Consider the following 25713-nt stretch of genomic DNA (forward strand, 5'->3'; position numbering starts at 1 on the left):
TCATTTTTCAGAACAGTTTCTATAACCCATTCCTTCCTACCTTTTTGTATACCCATTGAAATTACATTACCCTCTTCATAACCCTTTCATTCTCATTAGCTGTCAACACCCTTTCATTTTGCAGAACAGTTTTTGAAAATCCTTCTATTCCCAGCTCTTCTGTAGACCCATTCAAATTACAGTACCCTTTAGATAACCCTTTCATTCTCAGTACCTCTGTACATCCTCTCTTTCTGCAGTACAATTTCTATAACCCTTTCATTCCCAGCTCTTTTATAAACCCAATGAAATTACAGTACACTTTTCATAACCCTTTCATTCTCAGTACCTCTGTACACTATTTCATTTTTCAGAACAGTTTCTATAACCCATTCCTTCCTTCCTTTTTGTATACCCATTGAAATTACATTACCCATTTCATAACCCTTTCATTCTCATTAGGTGTCAACACCCTTTCATTTTGCAGAACAGTTTTTGATATCCCTTCTATTCCCAGCTCTTTTGTAGACCCATTCAAATTACAGTACCCTTTTGATAACCCTTTCATTCTCAGTACCTCTGTACATCCTCTCTTTCTGCAGTACAATTTCTATAACCCTTTCATTCCCAGCTCTTTTATAAACCCATTGAAATTACAGTACACTTTTCATAACCCTTTCATTCTCAGTACCTCTGTACACTATTTCATTTTTCAGAACAGTTTCTATAACCCATTCCTTCCTACCTTTTTGTATACCCATTGAAATTACATTACCCTCTTCATAACCCTTTCATTCTCATTAGCTGTCAACACCCTTTCATTTTGCAGAACAGTTTTTGATAACCCTTCTATTCCCAGCTCTTCTGTAGACCCATTCAAATTACAGTACCCTTTTGATAACCCTTTCATTCTCAGTACCTCTGTAGATCCTCTCTTTCTGCAGAACAATTTCTATAACCCTTTCATTCCCAGGTCTTTTATAAACCCAATGAAATTACAGTACACTTTTCATAACCCTTTCATTCTCAGTACCTCTGTACACTATTTCATTTTTCAGAACAGTTTCTATAACCCATTCCTTCCTACCTTTTTGTATACCCATTGAAATTACATTACCCTCTTCATAACCCTTTCATTCTCATTAGCTGTCAACACCCTTTCATTTTGCAGAACAGTTTTTGATAACCCTTCTATTCCCAGCTCTTCTTTAGACCCATTCAAATTACAGTACCCTTTTGATAACCCTTTCATTCTCAGTACCTCTGTACATCCTCTCTTTCTGCAGTACAATTTCTATAACCCTTTCATTCCCAGCTCTTTTATAAACCCATTGAAATTACAGTATACTTTTCATAACCCTTTCATTCTCAGTACCTCTATACACCCTTTCTTTCTGCAGAACAATTTCTATAACCCTTTCATTCTCATTAGCTGTCGACACCCTTTCGTTTTGCAGAACAGTTTTTTAATAACCCTTCTATACCCAGCTCTTCTGTAGACCCATTCATATAACAGTACCCTTTTGATAACCCTTTCATTCTCATTACCTCTGTACATCCTCTCTTTCTGCAGAACAATTTCTGTAACCCTTTCATTCCCAGCTCTTTCTTAGACCCATTGAAATTACAGTACACTTTTCATAACCCTTTCATTCTCAGTAGGTCTGTACACCCTTTCTTTCTGCAGAACAATTTCTATAGCCCTTTCACTCCTGGCTCTTTTTTAGACCCATTGAAATTACAGTACACTTTTCATAACCCTTTCATTCTCAGTACCTCTGTACACCATTTCATTTTGCAGAACAATTTCTATAGCCCATTCCTTCCCATCTTTTTGTATACCCCTTGAAATTACAGTATCCTCTTCATAACCCTTTCATTCTCATGAACTCTTCACGCCCTTTCATTTTGCAGAAGAATTTCTATAAACCTCTCATTCCCAGCTCTTTCATAGACCCATTGAAATTACAGTACACTTTTCATAACCCTTTCATTCTCATTAGCTGTCAACACCCTTTTATTTTGCAGAACAGTTTTTAATAACCCTTCTATACCCAGCTCTTCTGTAGACCCATTCATATAACAGTACCCTTTTGATAACCCTTTCATTCTCAGTACCTCTGTATATCCTCTCTTTCTGCAGAACAATTTCTGTAACCCTTTCATTCCCAGCTCTTTCTTAGACCCATTGAAATTACAGTACACTTTTCATAACCCTTTCATTCTCAGTAGGTCTGTACCCCCTTTCTTTCTGCAGAACAATTTCTATAGCCCTTTCACTCCTGGCTCTTTTTTAGACCCATTGAAATTACAGTACACTTTTCATAACCCTTTCATTCTCAGTACCTCTGTACACCATTTCATTTTGCAGAACAATTTCTATAGCCCATTCCTTCCCATCTTTTTGTATACCCCTTGAAATTACAGTATCCTCTTCATAACCCTTTCATTCTCATGAACTCTTCACGCCCTTTCATTTTGCAGAAGAATTTCTATAAACCTCTCATTCCCAGCTCTTTCATAGACCCATTGAAATTACAGTACACTTTTCATAACCCTTTCATTGTCATTAGCTGTCAACACCCTTTTATTTTGCAGAACAGTTTTTAATAACCCTTCTATTCCCAGCTCTTCTGTAGACCCATTCAACTTACAGTACCCTTTTGATAACCCTTTCATTCTCAGTACCTCTGTACATCCTCTCTTTCTGTAGAACAATTTCTATAACCCTTTCATTCCCAGCTCTTTTATAAACCCATTGAAATTACAGTATACTTTTCATAACCCTTTCATTCTCAGTACCTCTAGACACCCTTTCTTTCTGCAGAACAATTTCTATAACCCTTTCATTCTCATTAGCTGTCGACACCCTTTCGTTTTGCAGAACAGTTTTTTTAATAACCCTTCTATTCCCAGCTCTTCTGTAGACCCATTCATATAACAGTACCCTTTTGATAACCCTTTCATTTTCAGTACCTCTGTACACCCTTTCTTTCTGCAGAACAATTTCTGTAACCCTTTCATTCCCAGCTCTTTCTTAGACCCATTGAAATTACAGTACACTTTTCATAACCCTTTCATTCTCAGTAGGTCTGTACACCCTTTCTTTCTGCAGAACAATTTCTATAGCCCTTTCACTCCTGGCTCTTTTTTAGACCCATTGAAATTACAGCACACTTTTCATAACCCTTTGATTCTCAGTACCTCTGTATACCCTTTCTTTCTGCAGAACAATTTCTATAACCCTTTCATTCCCAGCTCTTTTATAAACCCATTGAAATTACAGTATACTTTTCATAACCCTTTCACTCTCAGTACCTCTATACACCCTTTCTTTCTGCAGAACAATTTCTATAACCCTTTCATTCTCATTAGTTTTCGACACCCTTTCGTTTTGCAGAACAGTTTTTTAATAACCCTTCTATACCCAGCTCTTTCATAGACCCATTCATATAACAGTACCCTTTTGATAACCCTTTCATTCTCAGTACCTCTGTACACCCTTTCTTTCTGCAGAACAATTTCTGTAACCCTTTCATTCCCAGCTCTTTTTTAGACCCATTGAAATCACAGTACACTTTTCATAACCCTTTCATTCTCAGTAGGTCTGTACACCCTTTCTTTCTGCAGAACAATTTCTATAACCCTTTCACTCCTGGCTCTTTTAGACCCATTGAAATTACAGTACACTTTTCATAACCCTTTCATTCTCAGTAGGTCTGTACACCCTTTCTTTCTGCAGAACAATTTCTATAACCCTTTCACTCCTGGCTCTTTTTTAGACCCATTGAAATTACAGTACACTTTTCATAACCCTTTCATTCTCGGTACCTCTGTACACCCTTTCTTTCTGCAGAATAATTTCTATAACCCTTTCATTCTCAGTACTTTATTATACCCATTCAAGTTACAGTCCCCTTTTGATAACCCTTTCATTCTCATAACCTCTGTACACCCTTTCCTTTAGGAGAACAGTTTCTATAACCCTTTTATTCCCAGCTCTTTTATTCACCCATTCAAATTACACTACCCTTTTAATAACCCTTTTATTCTCAGTACTGTACCTCAGCACATCCTTTCAGTTTGCAGAACAGTTTCTATAGCCCTTTCATTCCCAGCTCTTTTGTATACCCATTCAAGTTACAGTCCCCTTTTGATAACCCTTTCATTCTCATTACCTCTGTACACCCTTTCCTTTTGGAGAACAGTTTCTCTAACCCTTTTATTCCCAGCTCTTTTATTCACCTATTCAAATTACACTACCCTTTTAATAACCCTTTTATTCTCATTACCTCCGTACACCCTTTATTTCTGCAGAACAGTTTCTATAACCCTTTCATTTCCAGCTCTTTTATAGACATATTGAAATTACAGTACCCTTTTTATAACCCTCTCATTCTAAGTATCTCTGTACAGCCTTTCATTTTACAGAGCAGCTTCAGTAACCCTTTCATTCCCAGCTCCTTATTACATGTAGATCCTTTCAAATTACAGCTCCCTTTCCATAAGCCTTTGATTCCCAGGTCTTTTGTATATCCTTTCAAATTATAGCTCCCTTTCCATATTAAGCCTTTGATTACCAGGTCTTTTGTATATACTTTCAAATTACAGCTCCCTTTCCGTAAGCCTTTCATTCCCAGGTCTTTTGTATATCCTTTCAAATTATAGCTCCCTTTCCATATTAAGCCTTTGATTCCCAGGTCTTTTGTATATCCTTTCAAATTATAGCTCCCTTTCCATATTAAGCCTTTGATTCCCAGGTCTTTTGTATATCCTTTCAAATTATAGCTCCCTTTCCATATTAAGCCTTTGATTCCCAGGTCTTTTGTATATCCTTTCAAATTATAGCTCCCTTTCCATATTAAGCCTTTGATTCCCAGGTCTTTTGTATATCCTTTCAAGTTATAGCTTCCTTTCCATATTAAGCCTTTGATTCCCAGGTCTTTTGTATATCCTTTCAAATCATAGCTCCCTTTCCATAAGCCTTTCATTCCCAGGTCTTTTGTATATCCTTTCAAATTATAGCTCCCTTTCCATAAGCCTTTCATTCCCAGGTCTTTTGTATACCCTTTCAATTTACAGTACCCTTTTGAAATTCCTTTCATTGTCATAAAAGCTGTTCACCCTTTCATTTGTACATAAAAGTTTCTATGACTCTTTGTAGTACTTTTCAATTATAGTAGTCTTTTGATAACCCTGTTATTCTCAGTATCTCTACACACCCTTTGATTTTTTGAACAATTTCTATAACCCTTTCCATTCCCAGCTCTTTATGTTGATCTTTTCAAATTGCAGTACTCTTTTGATAACCCTTTCATTGGGCCGGATGCATAAACGCTAGCAATTGCTTGTGCTAGCCTTTTACTCGAATCCGTATGCATAAAAACAAGCAATTGTTTGCGAGCAGAAGCTCTTGCTAGCAAGTACAAGCAAATGCTTGCAGTCCGCAAGCAATTGCTTAGAGACCAAGCATTTGCTTAAAAACGTATGCATAAAACATACCTTTTGCTAGTTCTTGCTAGCAATTGCTAGTTCTTGCTAGCAATTGCTTACGATTTTCCAAACTCTGTAAAATGAGCTTGAGCTTTTGCTTATCTGGGACGTTCCCTTTTAAGTATCATTTTCATATTCATGGAAGAAAGACAACAATTGTGAAGGAGTGGTATAAATCTACAAGAAATTACTCTTAAGTAGAGTAAGAAATTTTTCATTTCAACAACGGGAATAACCAGTGGTTGGCACGCAAAATTTGATGAAAAACAGGTAGGATGTCTCACTTTGGTGGAGAGCAAGGAGACGTCTCTCCACGTACGATCTGGCAGATGCGGGCTATTGTAAGCAGTGGTGGGAATCAGCCAGTAATACGAGTGTGTGTATAGTTGTGTGTGTGTGTGCGTCTGTGTGTGCATTTATGAGTGTCATTTCATAGCTCTTCTGCTATGTCAGGAAATGTTTCCGCACACACATGCCCTTTCAAATACATGCTGCCACACTCGCCTTTGTTCTTGTGTTCGCACAGGCGTGACGCTATTGTTCGAACCCTAAGCAATTGCTTGCTGAATGCAAGCAAAAGGTATGTGCACAAGCAAAAGATTATACATATGTATTTAAGCAATTGCTTGAGCTACACCTTTTACTAGACGAGCTTGTGCTTTTGCTTGAAGCAATTGCTTACAAGCAATTGCTTGTTTTATGCATTCGGCCCACTCTCAGTACCTTGTAGATCCTTTCATCTTGCATAACAGTTTCTATAACTCTTTCCTTCCCGGCTCTATTTGTAGACTCCTTTAAATTACAGTACCCTTTCAATAACGCTTTAATTGTCCCCGCCGAACGAGTTCGAGCAGGGGACTATGAAACGGGCTCCGTACGCGTGTGTGTCTGTGCGTGCGTCCGTCCGTGCGTCCGTCCGTCCGTCCGTGTGTGCGTCCGTGTGTGATCAAAATGTACAATTTGCTACTTCTCTGTCATTTATGAGCCAATTTTGATTCTGTCTGCTTTATATGATAACACTACATGGGAGCTTTAAAACTTCTACACAGAATTTCAGTTGTGACCTTTGACCTTGACCTTTGACCTATATTGTACATTTTGCTACAAAATGCTACTTATTCGCCATTTCTAACCTGATTTCGATTCTGTTTGCTTTATGTGATGGCACTAGGTGAGGGCTTCAAAACTTCTACACAGAATTTTGACCTTTGACTTCTTTGACCTTTGACCTTGATTTTTGACCTATATTGTACATTGGCTACAAAATGCTACTCCTTCGCCATTTCTAACCCGATTTCGATTCCGTTTGCTTTATATGATGGCACTAGTTGAGGGCTTCAAAACTTCTACACAGAATTTTGACCTTTGACTTCTTTGACCTTTGACCTTGATTTTTGACCTATATTGTGCATTTTGCTACGAAATGCTACTCCTTTGCCATTTCTAACCCGATTTCGATTCCGTTTGCTTTATGCGGTGGCACTAGGTGAGGGCTTCAAAACTTCTACACAGAATTTTGACCTTTGTCTTCTTTGACCTTTGACCTTGATTTTTGACCTATATTGTACATTGGCTACAAAATGCTACTCCTTCACCATTTCTGACCCAATTTCGATTCCATTTGCTTTATGTGATGGCACTAGGTGAGGGCTTCAAAACTTCTACACAGATTTTTGACCTTTGACTTCTTTGACCTTTGACCTTGATTTTTTACCTATATTGCACATTTTGTTACAAAATGCTACTTCCGGCGGGGACATATATTACGCACCGCGTAATTTCTACTTTTCCTTGTTCTCAATACCACCATACATGTGCATCCTTTCATTTGGCAAAGCAGTTTATATAACCCCTTCTCTCTCAGCTCTCTGTAGACACTGTCCAATTACACTATTGTGCTAGATGCCATTTATGTTGTGTTCTTCTTTGGTAATAGTATACATGAATGTAGGAAGGTGAACGTGCAATACTGAATTTAGCCCTAGACTCACTTCGTCTCTTCTTTCTTTCTTTTTTTTCCCTACATTTTTAAAGATGATAGCATGTAGCATGTGAAAAAAGTGAGAAAGTTTTGTGTCCATGTCTGTGTGACATTGGAATATTGAAAACATTTTAGCATCAGTACTTTTATTCAATCACTGACCTTCTTCCAACAAATATTGATTTCTCTCTTAAAGGCAGTTCAGCCAGCAACTGGAGACATTGTGTATGACAGTTTCCATGACAACAAGCATCTGAGTGAGCTGGACACCAGGATGCATCACATTCGACCTATTGAGCTCCTGCTACCAGAACACCTGTCCTCAGAAACAGAGAAAATCCTGAAAGATATACAGATGAGGTCAGTGTTTGTTTGACTTGAGTGAAGATCATAACATTGACTTTAAACTTCAAATATCAAATGGAATTTAGTGGCATCGGTTATAAAAAAAGGTCTTTATGTTGAAGATAACCATTGGTAACCTTGGCAAAATGTAGAGTAATTTTTACCTTTTTCTTTGTGTATCTCTCTACTATCAAGCTATTTGATAGTCTTTCAGTCTGGATGTGAATGATAAATCTTTGCTATTTATCCTGTGTAAGTTATGTGTTTGCCACCTGCAATTTATACATTGTTCTTTAGGTACAAAAAAAGTACCTAGCATAAAAAGACCAGCATTGTAGAACACTTTTAGATTTTATGGATATATCTTTGGTGACATGTGAATAATTAGTCAAAAGAATACCTAGTGAATAACAAGTATCAGACAAAAAGAAATTTGTGATTACTGTAAAACACAATATTTTTGCGGCTTGAAATTTTCACGAATTGGAACCAATGGCCTTTTTCATGGCATGAAATTTTCGCTAGTTGCTTCTAACATTCAATGCGTATAGCGTAGACAAGAACTTTCATGTGCATTTTAGTTTTGCGAAATCTTGGCTCTCGCGAAATCTGCAAAAATTGAAATGCACGTGAACATTTTTCGTTTTACAGTACATGTGATGATCATTTTTCTTCTCTCCCTGTCTTTTTCGCATGGTCTGTCAATCTATGCATCTATCCACCTATCCCTCTACCTGTCTATCTATCTATCTATCTATCTATCTATCTATCTATCTATTTCTTTATCTTTATCTCTTTCACTGTTACTCTGTCTGTCTATCTCTATGAACATCTCTCTTTCTCTCTCCAGTGATGTGACAGAAGACTGCATCAGAGTAGAGAGATTGCCCAACACAGTGTTTGAATACACCACGGCCTTTGAGGAGGTATCATCATTCTACAGCATCCAAGAGCACTCGGTCAAGTCAGGTGAAACTGTTGTTCTTCAATTCTCATGTATGCTATTTTGCACAAAAGGTGTTTTTATAGCTGACGTGAGTAAAAGGCTCATGTGGGCTTTTGCAATTATTAATCATTTGTCATCTGTCAAGTATCATGCATAAAATTCTGACATTTTCAGCTTTTTGTTTAATACCCCATGTCAGATTTTCACTGAACTTGGCAGATACAATCTGTAGTCACCCAAAGGTAATAGGATCTCAGTTCATTCAAATGATCATCATGCCCTTTTTGCATGTTTAACTGCATTGATGAAGTGCATTGATGATTTCCTTAGAGTCTTGATTATATTATGGCTGACTTCCTCATAGTTTATTTGGTATACACAAATTAGGAAGCAAGATGGGACAGATTACATCTTACTTGGAAGCTTTAACCGGAGGGCCAAACCCCAAAAAGTCGCTTACTTAACGAGTGAGTTGCACTCTCTCTACAAACTAAGTAGACCATGCTTATTTTCAAGTTTTTATTGTAACAAACAACATTCCACTGGTCTACCTCAAAAAATTTGTTGCGAAAGCCTCCAAATCCAAGATGGCGTCCAAGATGGCCGCCATATTTACTGAATTTGTTGTTTGAAAGATAGAATTTGATTGAAGGATCAGATTTCAACAAATGTGATGTCATATGAAAGAGAATAAAATTTTCTACAAGTTGATACCATTTTTGTGGGTTATTGTGATAAGTTGATTGAGATTTTAAGGAAAAAACACTCATTTTTTGATATTTTTCTGAAAAAAGGAAAATCATGAAAATGCTTGATTCAGCATAAATCAGAGAAAGACTGAAGGATTATCTTGAAACGTTTTAAGAATTTTGTTTGACATATGATTAATATTTGGAGAAAATTAGGGGTCAGTACCATTTTTGGTTCAGGAGTTATAATGTCTCAAACTTGAAAACTCACTATGTAAAAATGGCCACTTTAGTTGTGACAATACCTTGTTGGTCGTAAAAAGAGCCTGCGCGCGCCAAGACTACTACACGCACCACTGACACTGGCGCTTGTAGCAGTGCCAGTGGTGCGTGTAGTAGTCTTGGCAAACGCAGACATTTTCTTTGACAAACAAGGGTTTGTGCCTGCAAACTAACTTTTCATACCAAGTGGTAGCTCAGGTGACGCTGATTGCTATTATTTCAAAGTAGATTGTTCTGAAGCAGATGATATGAAGCAAAAATATCTTTCAAATAGAGGTAGAAGCTTGAAACAACCTTGCTATAGAAAGTTTAAAACAAAATCTGGATCAATCACTCAAAAAATTCAAGATTGCAGGCCATCAAAGCTGACATAGTGTATAAAATTGCGCCAAAGTAAATGTATTATTTCGTTTTTGATACAATTTTGTCTGTTGTGCTATCTTAAACCGTCTTAAGTTTTTATGGACACATTTTTAGAACCGGTGATATTCTACTCTCCGAAAAAGAAAAAGAAAAACAACAAATCGAGTGGAAGTTTTTGCTTTTGATGTGAGGAGTGAATAACAAGAAAACGGTGAATTTAGAGTGAAATTGGAGTGACTTTTGAGTGAAAATGTTCATTTTCACTCATTTTAGAGTGACCTTAATAGGCAGGGCTCCACACTAACTTTTATTTTTGGTGGCCCAAAGGCAAATATCCGATCTTTTTTGGTGGCCCGATCAGGCCACCTATGTTCTTCATTTCTGACATTTTGGTGGCCCGACGTGCGTTTTTGGTGGCCCCGGGCCACCGGACCACCGTTAGTGTCGAGCCCTGCCTTAGGGATCACTTGTCACTCTTCGAGTGATCCCCGAGGTCACTCTAAAATGAATGAAAATGAACATTTTCACTCTCGAGTGATCCTGATATCTAATATGGGAAAGCATCTACCAATGGCATAAGCTCAGATCAATTGTGACACTATAACCCACATGAAATCAGCCTAAAAACAATGTAAGAAAAATCTGGTAACAGAAAATACAGTTTCAGCATGCTTATTTGTAAATGTGAATATACAGCACGAATAATCAATTTGGACAATTTTATTCGAACAATATACTGAAAAGTAATTTCGCACAACACATTTCGCACAACAAAGTTGAGAAATTGCCGCCATGTCGGATTTTTTTTTTTTTTTTTTTTGGGGGGGGGGGTTCGGATCAGAAGGGCTTTCAAGGACATCTACGGATCAGACATTATTACACATATACCATCATCATTCAGGCGTTTCTACAACAGCAGAGTAGCATACAAGTAAAAAAGCATATCTTTGATACAGAAGCATTTCTTTTTTATCAAAGATTGGGCCTTACCCTAACACTGGAATGAGCTCCACCCCCCCCCCCCCCCAAAAAAAAAAGACCCTCAATATGGTTTACACGAGCACAATATCGTTCGGATGTATAGGAACATGTAATAGACAGCAATATAAGAAGATTAAAAAGATATATCAAATTATAAGTTATAAGTTGAGATTTAACTTTGACGCAACACACTAAAGGTATTCTACCATTGGGAGAGATATCACATTCGATTTATATGTGCAGGTTAGTTGTATTACAAAACATTCTACCATGTAAAAAAAAATATATATAATAAAGCCTAAAACATACGGAGATATCACCTTTGCTTTTAAAGAAACCATAGCCATAACTGTTGACAATTTAGTATATATAAAAAACATTCTTATCAGATCTATTTAGTATATCTAACAATATTTAGCATTAATTATACTGATTTCAGTTTGTACATTAGTTGTTCTATCCCTAACTCACAGTTTAGAACTAGTTTGAAGAATTAAGTAAACCTGGGTTTTTGTTTTACGTGCACTAATGGTAAATAATGCCTTGAACGACAACCTCTATTAATTACCGCCATCTTGAATTTTGTGTGGATACTATTTTTGTCGCTAAATATTACACATTGGCAAAATTTGTGCCAAATTCCAAGCTCCTATCTCTTTTTGGAAAATACTTTCTGTTCAATTTTATCTGCCTCATAACAATCTACTATGATGAAATGCTACAGTAATAGCGATCAGCATCACCTACCACTTGGCATGAAAAGTTAGTTTGCAGGTACATGCAAGTCACTAGACCGTTACAGTATTACATGTGACCATGTAAACACATTGTATGCAAAATTTATAATGCGTAAATGTAATTTTATCAAGTTTTAGACGTTAACTTGTCAATAGTGTATGATATTGCCTGTAATTCCAGAAATATGAATTATGTCTCAATCTCAGTAAATCTCAATCTCAATCGCAGGTTTCAAAATAATTCTTCAGTTGTTCTTTGATAAATACTAAATCATGCATATTCAAATTTCTTCCTTTTTTCAAAACAATATAAAAATATGGATTCCCCCCCCCCCCCCAATTTGTCACAATACACAGCTAAAGTGGTATCAACTTTTAGGAAGTTTTACTCTCCTTCATATGACATCAAATGTGTTGCAATCCAATGTCTCTATCAAATTTTATGTTTGAAATGTTAACTTCAATAAAAATGGCGGCCCTATTGGACCGCATCTGTACTTTGGAGGTTTTTGCAACAAATCTATTGAGGTGCACTTACGGAACATTGCTTAGTATGCTTAATATTATGTATGGTCTTGTTTATAGAGAGAGTGGAACTCGAAAAGTAAGCACGATCTTGGATTTGACCCTCTGTGACGTCTTTGGGAACAGATGCGTGTAAATGCATATTATGTAAAATGGGATTTCAACTTTGAGACATTATAACTCCTGAACCAAATACAATACTGACCTCTAATTTTCTCCAAATATTGATTATATGGGAAATATGTTAATTTCTGCATGGTTTTCATAAACATTTTTAATTTAATTTTTTTTTTTTTACTTTTTAGAGAAATATTCATGGTGCATTCTGAAAAAAAATGTCTCCGTAAAAACCTAAGATGGTTTGAAATAGCATTAAAATGTTCAGAATATATAAAAACCATATAAATAGACAGCAAAGCAGACAAAATTGTATCAAAATCGAAATGATACATTTACTTTGGCGCAATACACTATGTCAGCTTTGATGGCCTGCAATCTTGATTTTTTTGAGTGATTGATCCAGATTTTGTTTTAAACTTTCTATAGCAAGGTTGTTTCAAGCTTCTACCTCTATTTGAAAGATATTTTTGCTTCATCTCATCTGCTTCAGAACAATCTACTTTGAAATAATAGCAATCAGCGTCACCTGAGCTACCACTTGGTATGAAAAGTTAGTTTGCAGGCACAAACCCTTGTTTGTCAAAGAAAATGTCTGCGTTTGCCAAGACTACTACACGCACCACTGGCACTGCTACAAGCGCCAGTGTCAGTGGTGCGTGTAGTAGTCTTGGCGCGCGCAGGCTCTTTTTACGACCAACAGGGTATTGTCACAACTAAAGTGGCCATTTTTACATAGTGAATTTTCAAGTTTGAGACATTATAACTCCTGAACCAAAAATGGTACTGACCCCTAATTTTCTCCAAATATTAATCATATGTCAAACAAAATTCTTGAAACGTTTCAAGATAATCCTTCAGTCTTTCTCTGATTTATGCTGAATCAAGCATTTTCATGATTTTCCTTTTTTCAGAAAAATATCAAAAAATGAGTGTTTTTTCCTTAAAATCTCAATCCAATTATCACAATAACCCACAAAAATGGTATCAACTTGTAGAAAATTTTATTCTCTTTCATATGACATCACATTTGTTGAAATCTGATCTTTCAATCAAATTCTATCTTTCAAATAACAAATTCAGTAAATATGGCGGCCATCTTGGACGCCATCTTGGATTTGGAGGCTTTCGCAACAAATTTTTTGAGGTAGACCAGTGGAATGTTGTTTGTTACAATAAAAACTTGAAAATAAGCATGGTCTACTTAGTTTGTAGAGAGAGTGCAACTCGACCTCTGTTTTTAGCTTTTGGCCCCCCGGTTACTTGGAATCTAGGATGAAGAAGGAGATGAGAAAAATTAAATGTACCAGTAGGATATGACAAGAGAACTGATGTTTGCCAACGTCATTGCCTTTTTGTGGTGACACATCGCATACATGTAAGATGTGAATGGCATAGTTGTTTCAAGTAGCTAACGGTCCAAGTTTTCCATTTTTTTCCCCCCACAGACAGTGTTCCCACCCTACAGTCAGTTTTGGATCTCCCAAAGCCAGTCATTTGCTGCCTAGCTGCTTTGTTGAAATATCTGAAGGAATTTAACTTGCACAGGATACTTCGAGTCACAAGGTAAATAAGACTAGTTAGCCTGTGGAGTCTGTAAATGATGGCAGGGTGCGTATTTGTTTGGATGGTCTTTGTAGTAACACTGCTTTTTTTCACAATTCAGGAGTCTAATAATGTATTTGAATCCTGCACACAACCTACAATAAGAGCAAGGGTCTTGCTTGGCAACTAGAAAGCTTGATTTATGGTAACCTCCATCCGGCAATGAAAGTAATTAATGCATATATTGTTTCAGACTTGTTTGCCAAGAAAAGGTGAATAAAGCTGCACAACAGGCAATATGCTGGCTCACCTGGCTCACATGAGGGAAATATTCATACAGTGGAACATATATATATATATATATATATATTTGTTTGTTTGTTTGTTTTTTTTTTGGGGGGGGGGGTTATGAGCAAGTTCAAGAATAAACTTCATTTGGGATGTTATCAAGTGGTGTGAAATATATCTTCACCGTGATAACCCAGTGTGTAAAGGTTTGAAGAATTAAGAAGGATGGGTGGTAGATAAATACAGCACTGTAGGGAAAAACAGGGGGTGATGGAGCATGATACAAGTGATTTAGGATTAGGATAACAGGGACACTAGCTCACAAAGGTACATATGTAGCCACTGGCTTTGAAGCTATTATATAAATTCATAATTGGCCTTATGGACCTCTACAGTATGAAGGGAGGGTATCTTGATCAAGACCTTTAGTGATTTATGTCCATGCAGATCTTACATTATCAGTTCCCCATGACTGCAATGTACATGATGTAAAGATTAGGTGTTTGAAGTAATGTTTGTCACTTTTGTGTGTGTGTGTGTCAACAGTAACATGTCCCAGTTTTCTGCAGCGAAGGCAGTGATGAGGCTGGATGCTTGTGCTCTCCGCAACCTGGAGATATTTCAGAATCAGGTACTGTCAGTAGTTATTTCAAACACCTTGACTTTCTTGTTTCAACATGAAACTATTTAAATGCTACTTACACATACATCCAAGCAGTTTATCCATCTGTTTGTCTCCCTCAACTGACTGCTTACTGGAACCAGATGTGTTATGTCTATAATCTATCTCAGTAAGGAGTTACTGCATTACTGGGAGGTAAAGGATTAACTGTAGTACTGGCCTCCTCTTTTCATAGAATGAGTCATGAAAACTCTGCAGACTCATTGGTCAAGAGCAGTGTGTTGATTTTTAGTAGCGACGCATTCAATATCAATTAATTAATACGATTGCCGACAATAGCTGCTGCAAACATACTATCGCTCCCTTGTAGCAACAGTTGTGCACTTTAGTAGCAATTGTAGAGTGTGCATTAAGCAAGGGAATGCTAGCCGTGAATCCATAATTTAGTGTGCATCCAGTAAATTTGATATGAGTCAGCAATTGTGAGCTGCATGATGGACAAAAATTGATTTTGGGCAGAACTTTTGTCTGCAGTTCTAAAAACAGATAATGCACATGTGTTTTTTTGTGCATTGGTAGGAATAGTGTGCGTGCAGTTACTATAATGGATACTAGTCTAAACTCACAAGGCACAATACTGTAGTTACCAGTCTACTGATGCACTCGTGTATCTTTGCATCATTTGTATAGTGAGTGTTAATTACAGTGTTTTTTTCTTGCAATACTGCAAAATGTTCATAACTGTCTAGTAAAATCAATGTTTTGCAATAACTTTTCTTGATGAGTATCCCAAACTTTTAACTCTTTATGTGCCACGTTCACACGCTTGACTCAGTCGACGGCGTGCCAAGTTCGCATGATTCTGCTCAAACGCAGAAACCGATTGATAAATCACCACATGCCACAGTACAATGAAACTGTTACTGGTGAATCCATTCCTGTCACATGTAGCTTGCATTTTATGTGGTGATTGACTATCAAGCAAAGTTCCCTACTGGAATTGAGAGTAAATTCTAAGTTTCTGTCACTGTTTTGTGTACACAAGTCTTGCCTTTACCGTATTGTAGCTCCTGGTCACTTGAAAGGAAAACAATCATAAATGTGTCATACAATTTGCATCAAAGCAAAACTTGGCATATTCTCCACATGTTTGCTCATAACATGTCCACAGTAACAAAAATCTATAGAGGTTATGCAGACTTAAACATTAAAAACAGAACGTTTTCTACAAGCATGACTATGTTGCTGTCTCAGAATAATGTGGCACACAGAGGGTTTACATCATGGCACATAAAGAGTTAATCAAGCTACAATTTCGTATATTTGCTGTCCATGGTAACATGATGATTATTTGCTTGTTTCATGATAGGTTGATAGGAGCGAGAAGGGAACACTGCTCTGGGTTTTGAACCACACCAAAACCAGGTTTGGCAAGAGACATCTAATCAAGTGGCTATCCCAACCCCTGGTTTCTGTCAGGTATGAGAGACATCCCGTAGGGAAGTAAAGTTGATCTCATCCTATAGTATTCCATCCATTCCCAGGTTTGGGGAGAGTTTGTCGATTTGGCTCAGAGATCAAAATCTCTGTAAATCAAAGGGTTAATGATTATCTGCATAAACTGTTGGAATATTATCTGTAGTAAGTTGTGTCAAAATGCCAGTAATCAACCCAGTGTATGCCATAGGCATTTTTTTTTTAAATTTAGTGTTGCATTTAATACATTGTAAAGCCACATGTGAGCTTTGGAATACAATACATGTGTCTACTGTATATAGGCATGACCCTACAATGCAGACTCTGTGGTGCCATTTGTGAAGCTACATGGTGTACACAGTTTGTTTGAGGATAGTGTGCTGTTGCCTTTGTCATAATGTAGTTGGGATCCTTTAAAGTAAAGCTAGGTTTAGTTTCTTGTTTGTTCTCTCTGGAGTATGGTAGTCACTCATACACTGTAGTAAGGGGTTCTGAAAGTAGTGAGATGTGGTTATTCTCTGATGTTAGCAAAGAAAAGAATGTTGGAAAAACTACAATAACCAGAATGGACAGAAAGAAGCATGAGTTGACAAAAGAAATAATTCACTTATAATTCTTAGAAACTATGAAATGAAGTAGATCGTTATAATTACTTGGATAAGAATACTTGAGCGATCTATCTAATTCAAAGTGGATGAATGAAAAGAATTTTCATCAGTTTATGAAGCCAAGTGGTTATCTTGTTATGAAGAGTTCAGACTTTAACAAGGGGTGCCTGAAATGTCTTCAGTAATACTGAAATTTCTTGTAACGTGGTGCCTACAGGAATTTGATGAATCTTGTACAAAGTCTTGAGAAATTTGAAAATTTTATCAGGCATCAGGGTGTTGACTGTATTCATGTCCCCTAACCATATTGGTGCCAAGACCTTTTGATAGTGTATACAATGCTATGAGGTTTCTGTGCCAATCAGCAGTCAAAGCAGACAAAGGAAACTTCATAATGCTTGGCAGTATGTATTGTGTTTATGTGACTATCCCATGTTCATACTCAGTGAGATAGAATGCAGACTGAATGCTGTAGAAGAGATTATAGGATCTGACTCCCTGCAGCTGAAGAGTGTCTGTGACATCCTGGCCAAGACCCCAGACCTAGATAGAGGCCTCTGCTCTATCTATCACAAGAAGGTACATTTTGTACATTGTAATCTAATACATAATTTTTGTGCCAGGTTTATCCACACATATGTTAATCAGCCCATCGATTCCTGGGAGCTGCATTTCTGTGGTGTAACTACGTTTTTATTTCAACTGTCCATTGTCAGTGTTGCTTGAGGAAGAAGAAGCACATATCTTTTATTCTACACTTTGTAAGTCCTTTGTTGTACATATATTATACAATATAGACATTGATATATTTGTTATTGTTAATGTTGTTGTGTTAAAGCAGGATGTACCTACATGTACATTGAATGTCTTGGAACTGTAGGCTCAATGGTTTTTGCATTAAACTAAAGAGAATGGGGTGCACTGAAGACATCCAGAAGCCATGCATGTTCGCTGTTCCCTTCTGATGAACCATAATTAGGTGCCTGTAGAAACTAGAGGTGTCCTTTTTGAGATCACATGGTTGTAGCACAGATTCTCTGGTCTTTGTGTACTCGGATTTGTTACTGATGGAGATGGCAGAGACTAGACTGGCCTGGCAGTAAAATTTCTTCAATGCTATTGTCTTTGCAACTCTAGAAAAGAAAACTTGATGCCTAGGCTTTTGATTCTTCAAGAATTCATTCTCAAAAAGGACGATATGGAATTGAATTTTGTGTAAGTACCCGGTAAATGTCAGACTATTGGGAAATAGATTTTAACCTGTTGAGGACGGACTGATTTTGTATAACATGCATTTCCCATGAACACCTCCCCAAGTATACTCTGGACTGTTGTCAATGGGTTAATTAGGTATGGCACACCTCACATCCTCAGATTTCCTCAACAGTCGATTTGCAAAACTGTTCATTTCTTTCCTTGCACAGTGCTCAGCGGCAGAATTCCTGAACGTGGTCCGCTCTCTTGCCAAACTGAAGCTGGCCTTCCAGACTCTAGAGGGCAGTATGCACATCAAGTCAGCTCTTCTTCAGAGTGTCTTCAGTGAGATACCTTGCCTCTTGGATGGAGTTGAGTCCTTTCTGGCTGCCATCAATGAAAAAGCTGTCAGGTGAATATGCATCAGTACCCTCAAAGAGTACATCGTAATCATCTCACCAATAATCTGCTCATGTTTTGTCATTTATCTTCATTGGGTGATTTTTATTTACTTCTTTGTTACCATCACTACTGTTAAGTTGTTGTAGTCATTATTATTATTATTGTGATTTAATATACATGTATATTATCACTGTCACTAGCAGTTATCTGTGATTCATCATATCAACCTTATAATGATGTATATCATATTTGTATGTCCCTTCCCTTGACTTGAGACTATTCCCTTCATTGATGTGATTTTGTTCAGGAGGTCACTTACAGAATATTGGCCATCTTTTAGATTTGACTCTTGCATTTAGATCAAAGATGGATCATAGCTTTAAGTCTGTAGCCAAAGTCCAGGATGATATGCAAAAGTGTATGTTGTTACGAATGAGATGGTAATATGATTACTACATGAATCTGTAAGAGAGATGTCATGCAAACGTTTAATTACTAGCAGATCATACAACACAAAAACTCACAATAACTCTGGAAGTGAAATAGTCGTCCTCTCTTACATTAACCCGTTGAGGATGAGTCCCGAGTAAACTCGGGCAAAGGTATAGTGTTGCAGCAAAATCAGTCCGTCCTCAACGGGTTAAAAAGAGTCATATTTTATAATTCTTTGATGTACTGTAAAAGTGGTTTCTTTCGCGTACAGAAACTTTCGCGGTTTCCATCGGTGCCGACTTATTCGCGTGTGTTTAAATTCGCGGTTGGTAATGACAGCATTATAACAAGCGACGAGTTCAAAACATTTTCGCGTGATGTTAAATTCACGGTTCAACCTCAAAGCGCGAAAAGTGCGAAAATAAAACCACCGCGAAAGAAACCACTTTTACAGTAGTCAATCTTGGTTCCCTGCCCTCGGTGATAGATTCGAAAACCATGGCTAGTGCAGGCCTACTATAAAAGAATTGTCCATCAGAAAATATGTGCACCGAAGTGTATGCTCTTTAGTAAAAATCACACTCCAATCAAGCAAGATTCATTGCCTACATGTGTGCTGCTTTAAGTGGCTGTGTGTAAAGCTGTACAAGAAGCATTCCAGGGATTGTGAGCCAAGCAATACAGACATGTACAATACCCTGGATCCTGCCAAGAAGGCTTCCCACCAGGTTTGGCCAGTCAGAAATTGAACATGCTTTACTGTTCCCTGTGAGCTTTGCACAGAGACAAAACCCCTGTGTACATCCTCTACTATTACGCGTACATGAAGCAAACAACCAAACAAATAGGAGGCATACTGTACATAATGTTGATGACTGTCAACCTTTAGAACTTGCTTTAGCTTATATTGAAATATTATGCTGTCACTGAGATAATCCTGCAGGATTTTTTGATCTTCGAGATGCTGACTGTATCTTGTGCAATATATAGTCAACTGAAAAAAAGGTAAGTTTGAACAGACATCTTGAATAATATTATGTGACACACATCCCATCAGACTGGTTTTCTTTTATTTCATTTTCCAAGGGAGAAGAATAAGACAAATCTCTTCACTGAGCCATCCCAGTTTCCTGCTGTTCACCAGTGCATGTCTGACATCAGAGATGTCACCGACCAGTTTGGGGATCACCTCCGCAGGCTTCGTACTGAGATATCTATGCCTAGTGTTGAGTATGTCACAGTTTCTGGGACTGAGGTGAGTCCACATCCATGTTGAAACATGTAGGTTTGGCTGCACAATAAAAGTGATAATATGCCTTAATTAGTAAAGTCTTTGTCACTTGCAGGCTAAGGTATTGTGATGTGCTGTGTTGTCATGCTTGTGCGCAGGATACATATCCGTATTCACACTCTTCGTTTCATCACTCTCAAACCATATGTGACCGTGCACCTCAAAACGAACATAAAGTCGCACACACTGATTTTGCGTGAGGACCGAAAATAAGTGAAATGGGTCAACCTAGCCGAACTTGACTTTTTCATATTTTCTGAAATAGTGGGTCTTCTTTTACATTATGCTAAAATTTGGTATCATAAAACGGGCAGGAAAGTGTGTTTTTTTAGCAATTTATCTCGAACTTTTTTGGTACAATAGTGTGATTAGGTGTGTCTTTAGAATCCCTTTTTCATTTCTGAAAAACCTTGTCCACACTCTTCACTTTCAACTCTAATACCTTTTGAAAGGATAGTGCTACTGCTTTGAAAGTTGGCATTGATTATGGACAGAATGTGTTAATGAGGCATGTTTAATTTCAGTTTAATCTAATAATCCCTTTATTGTTGTTACTCTGGTGGTTTACTTCCTGTTTTTTTGTCCCATTCATCGCACAGCCAGCACGGTTTGGTAAAGATTAAGCGCCTGAATACACACTGTACTTCAAAGCCTCTTTTCTCAGTTCAAACTTTTCCTGAGTTTGTGCTTTCTTTCCAGTATTTAGATCTGTTAAGAGAGTCCATTTGATTTGAGTTATACATCATTTTAAAGCTTAAAATATGCTCTTTCAGAATATGGTCTTAACTTAAAATTCATGTCTGGCGACTTTTTGTTTGTTTTGAGGTGCAGGGTCACATATTGGAACATCTATCAATCCTCATTCAAGTACTAAAGAATTGCTGTAACAATATTCCAAGCATGTAACTTTTACTTGAGAGTGTTTCTTCATTGATTTGCGTAGATGTTTAGAAAGCAAACTGTCAATGGAAAGATATTACCTTTAATCTCTCTTATCTCTTTTTGTTACCGTGGCATTGGTGTCTGACCAAAACTTTGTGTCGTTTGCGTGTGCTGTATCACTTTTACAATGCCACTATTAAAGTATGGAGGAATCAAAGCGAATTGATGCTTGAAACAGATATAACTAAGTTACTGGGCATGTGAGTGGTTAAAGATATGACTTGTTCATGAAGCATATTTCCTGCAACAGTAAGCCATTAAGATCATGCTGTGCAACATGTCCAGAGTACTATTTGTGTACAATTTGTGAGCTCACAGCATTACTTACAGGCAGTCAGTTTCATAGTGAATAGTGTGGCTGAATTTAATGATACTGAATGTTCCATAGCTGGAAACAAGACAATCTGAAATACTTTCCAGGGTTGTCTAGACTTTCCAAACAAGGTATTCCATCAGATAACAAACAGCAGAATATAGAATAGATTGTTCAGGTGACTTTTGAAATCATGAGGAACTTTCTTTATATCTTTCTTTTCTTAATAGTATATGGTGGAAGTAAAGAAAACTCAGCTAAAGAGGATTCCACAGAACTGGGTCTCTGTCAGCTCGTAAGTATCAGGTGTGGTTTACACTGTTTATGTGAGTGCATTATAATGTGATTTTTAAGGATCAGAGCAACTTGACGTCAGAAGAATGAATTGTCAGAAACTGAGAGGGGGTGGACTAAACTGCAGTAGAACAAACATGCAGATTTGTATGAAGCTACATAATGCATTAAGACAGAAAAAATGTTGTGGTATCAAGAAGTTTTGTCAAAATATGTGATTTTCTTTAAACAACTTTGTACCACTTTCCTGCCAGTTTTTGTAAGTGTATTGTTCAAATAATACATTAGATATAATGAAGCCTTGTAGTCCCAATTTGGCAGTGGACTGTAGTGCATTTCTACGAGACTAACTCTTTTTTTTCTATACACTTGGTTTGATGAATAAAGAAGAAACATAGGAGAATACAGTGTATCACTTTTTGTAGTGTTTTTACTTGACAGATGTATTTGTTGTTATGTAACAAATTACCTTTCTTTTTTTGTACAAGATGAAGCAAAAGGTTCAGATTCCTTTTTTTTTTTCTTTACTAACATAGATTTCTGGAAATGAATTGGTTTTCCATACATGTAGCTTTCATACCGTAGCATGTCTACAAACTTTCTGAATGATAAAACAGGAAACAGCTGTATAGGTGTTTTAATAGGGACTTTGAACAAATCAGGTACAGTATGTAATATATTCAATTATGTGTTTCACTCTCATTCCTACACAGAACAAAGCAGGTGACACGTTTTCGACCTCCCTACGTTGAGTCAAGCTTGAAACGTCTGTGCCAACTGAGAGAGCAGCTCGCTCTGGAGTGTAACAATGCCTGGCTAGATTTCTTAGAGTAAGTGCAGAGTTCCATATTTAGTGGTATCAGTAACAGGTGTATAACTCTTTTAGTCCAGTGGGTGCCATGTTCTTAGAAAATATCAATAGGGCTTTAGGATGGCAGTCCTGAGACTCAACAAACAACCAAACTGACAAAAAGATGAACAAACAACAAGCAACCACACAAACAGACAAGAAAACCACCAAGCAAGGAAAAAAACTCTGATCCAGTTTTTAGAGATGATTCCAAATTTAATGATGCTAAACGAGGGGTAATTAATTAAAGTTGAATTTGGTAAATCTAATGTGCCCTGTAGGAGTTGTAGACACAAATCAGCCTACTTTGGTAGGATATTAAGCATATCATGTTGTGCTAGGACTCTGAGAGTGTCGTGTGGTGTTACGTATCACAATACTTTCTGTAACAAACGGAAACAGAGGGAAACTGACCAGAAAGGAATAAAATTTATTAGTGGAAAAATGAGCAAAGAAAATGGCATTCCATCGAGATTCGAACCAGAGAACTCCGGATAGCCAGCCCTGTGTCCTACCGACTGAGCTACACGTATAGAAAGCCCTAGTACAGTGTTCATCCCAGAAACCCTTTATTCTCAACGCTCATGTGGTCAGAAGCTATAGCGGTGTGTGCTAGTGTGACGCACACACTTAATCGTGACATAAACCTAATAAAGGATAATTCAACTTTGGGATAAATGCAAGGAATCCCGATGGAATTCCATTTTCTTTGCTCATTTTTTCCACTAAAAAAAAAAAAAAAGTTTTCTGGTTACATATCACAACATCAAAACATTTTGTTGTCCATGTTTGTGTGTTGGGGGGGGGGGGATGGACGTAGGTAATTTAATCCTATATAGTTAAATTTTGCGAAGAGATATAGTAGAGCAATATTCTTATATGACTGGTTCATTTCACGCCTTTGCAGAATATGTTCCAAGTATACTATAATGATAACTGTAGATTCTCATTTCTCTCCTTTTTTTTTCTTTTTCTTTTCTCAGTCTGTGATTCTGCAGATGGTAATTTGAAATTCTAGACCTTGGTCAAGGTTTAAGTTGAGATTGACTTCCACAGAGGAGGTTTATAAAGTTGCTTATCTCACCAGAAGGAATTTATCAAATTGTCTTTGGCAGGTCATTTGGGGAGAAGTACTTCTCATACCGCAAGGCAGTCCAGCACCTCGCCAGCTTTGATTGCTTGCTGTCACTAGCAGCCGTATCCAAGCAGGAGGGCTACTGCAGGTAAATCTCATTGTAATGAATGTCTTCATTTCTTGTTTTGGGGTCAAAAGAGGCCTGAGCTTTTGATCCTAGCAGAGTCTTCTTTAGAGGCAAAATGACAAGCATGTGGGGGAAGCAATCACATGATAAAATATGGACAACACAGAGTAAGCACAGTCTGGAGAGGGCTATTGACACAGAACAATGAGAGCTAAAAGGGTGGTTTAGAATTCAAAAGCAGGGAGCCAAACAGGTAAAGGAAGGATTAAAGCAAGGGGGTAAACAGACAAAGGTGGTGGACCAGCAATGATCCTAGGGATCATAGGGGGCTACCTGTAAAGGATAAAGATGAATAGGGAGGCAACATCAAACAAGATGAGGAACAATACAAGGGTAAAGAATATGGAAAGAATGAAAAAGCAGCAGCATGAGTGAAGGGGGGGGGGGGTTAAAGTAGTAAGCCTCATATTCTGGTGTACAAAGATGTGTCACAAAATGAAAGTGAGAGCCAACCAGCAAATGCAAGCCACAAAACATATCAATGTATATAAAAATAAGGCAATATATACTACATAGAGTGGATCACTGTATAAAAGCAAAAATCCCAAAGGGGAGAATTATACATAACTTGTGTCAATGTCAACTTTTCATGGAAGTTTCATTTTAATCCATACACAACTTTTCAAATTATTTTGCAGTCAGACAAACCAACGCCGATGATCAGTTAACTTCCTTCTTTGGCGGAGGTAATAAAATGTTTACATTAGGTAAAATGTGTAGAGTAAGGATTGATAGAAACTAATTAGTAATCTTCCTATGGGATGATGAGGCCATGGGGTTGGATTGTTTCACTCATCCTATGACTATTTCACTCATTACCTATTCTTTGCCCTTGTGTTGTTCCTTATTATGTTTAATGTTGCCTCCCTATTCATGTTTATCCTTTACAGGTTGCCCCCTATGATCCTTGGGATCATCACTGGCCCACCACTGCCTTTTGTCTGTTCACTCCCTTGCTTTCATCCCCCTTCCTTTAATACCCATGTGGTTCCCTGCTTTTGACTTCTAACCTACCCCCTTTGTTCTCATTGTTCTGTATGAATAGCCCTCTCCAGAATGAGTGTTGTGTGTACTCCATATTTTATCATGTGATTGCTTTCCCTACATGTATGTCATTGCCTCTGAAGAAGATTAAGCAGTTTTCAGCAGCTTTTTGCTGCATTTGAAGAGTTTGTTTGCAAAAACCGATAAGTCCATATTTGGTAATTGGAGATATTTGCCATTAAAGGTCAAGAAAAATAAAGAGAATGATAAGAAAATTTTTGCTTCTTTTGACCATAACTTTAAAAATTAGCTTTATATGTAGTGACCAATATATCATTTAAAAGGTATTATTTTGTACTTTATGACAGAGACCGTACTTCCAAATCGTCAAAAATGGACTTAAGGTGAATCGGTTTTTGCAAACAAACTCTTCATTTCATCTTGTATGTATGTATACCACCTGCTTGGTTTTAGGTCCCACCTCTTCTGTATGAATACACAAGCTTTTTTGGCTTCTTCTGTTTCTATGTTTAGAACTACCATCATTTGCCCTAATTTAAGAGTATCATTTAACAAAATAACACTTTCTTGACATAATTGAGTTCTAAAAATTGTGTTGTGTTTCCTGTGAATTTCACATTTTGATTTGAAAAAAGAGCAACAGAGTAAATCAATCAATCGCTGTTTGCTTTAGAGATCAATCAGCTGGTCAATCTATCAATCAATTGGTCAGCCAGTCATCTAGTCATGTGTCGATCAGCCGGTCAGTCTG

At 37.3% G+C, this 25713-nt stretch overlaps 1 protein-coding gene and 1 long non-coding RNA gene across 2 annotated transcripts in view; both read left to right on the forward strand.

Annotated features, from left to right (window-relative positions):
- LOC139740050 (DNA mismatch repair protein Msh3-like) overlaps positions 1–25713 on the forward strand; it is a 125714-nt gene that overhangs the window by 41996 nt on the left and 58005 nt on the right. The window contains exons 5-12 of the mRNA XM_071650642.1: positions 7650–7813; positions 8649–8762; positions 17424–17556; positions 18402–18583; positions 20092–20260; positions 21782–21846; positions 22559–22675; positions 23811–23918. Of these exons, the coding sequence (XP_071506743.1) occupies positions 7650–7813; positions 8649–8762; positions 17424–17556; positions 18402–18583; positions 20092–20260; positions 21782–21846; positions 22559–22675; positions 23811–23918 (1052 nt within the window). The remainder of the gene's footprint in view (positions 1–7649; positions 7814–8648; positions 8763–17423; positions 17557–18401; positions 18584–20091; positions 20261–21781; positions 21847–22558; positions 22676–23810; positions 23919–25713) is intronic.
- On the forward strand, positions 13884–16438 carry LOC139740056 (uncharacterized). Its single transcript, XR_011711539.1, has 3 exons — positions 13884–14004; positions 14818–14902; positions 16263–16438. It is a non-coding gene; the product is annotated as an uncharacterized lncRNA (long non-coding RNA).

The sequence above is a fragment of the Diadema antillarum genome, unplaced genomic scaffold, assembly GCF_040938485.1.
Source record: "Diadema antillarum isolate AM-2024a unplaced genomic scaffold, OU_Dant_1.0 seq00000829_RagTag, whole genome shotgun sequence".
Classification (NCBI taxonomy): Eukaryota; Metazoa; Echinodermata; class Echinoidea; order Diadematoida; family Diadematidae; genus Diadema; species Diadema antillarum.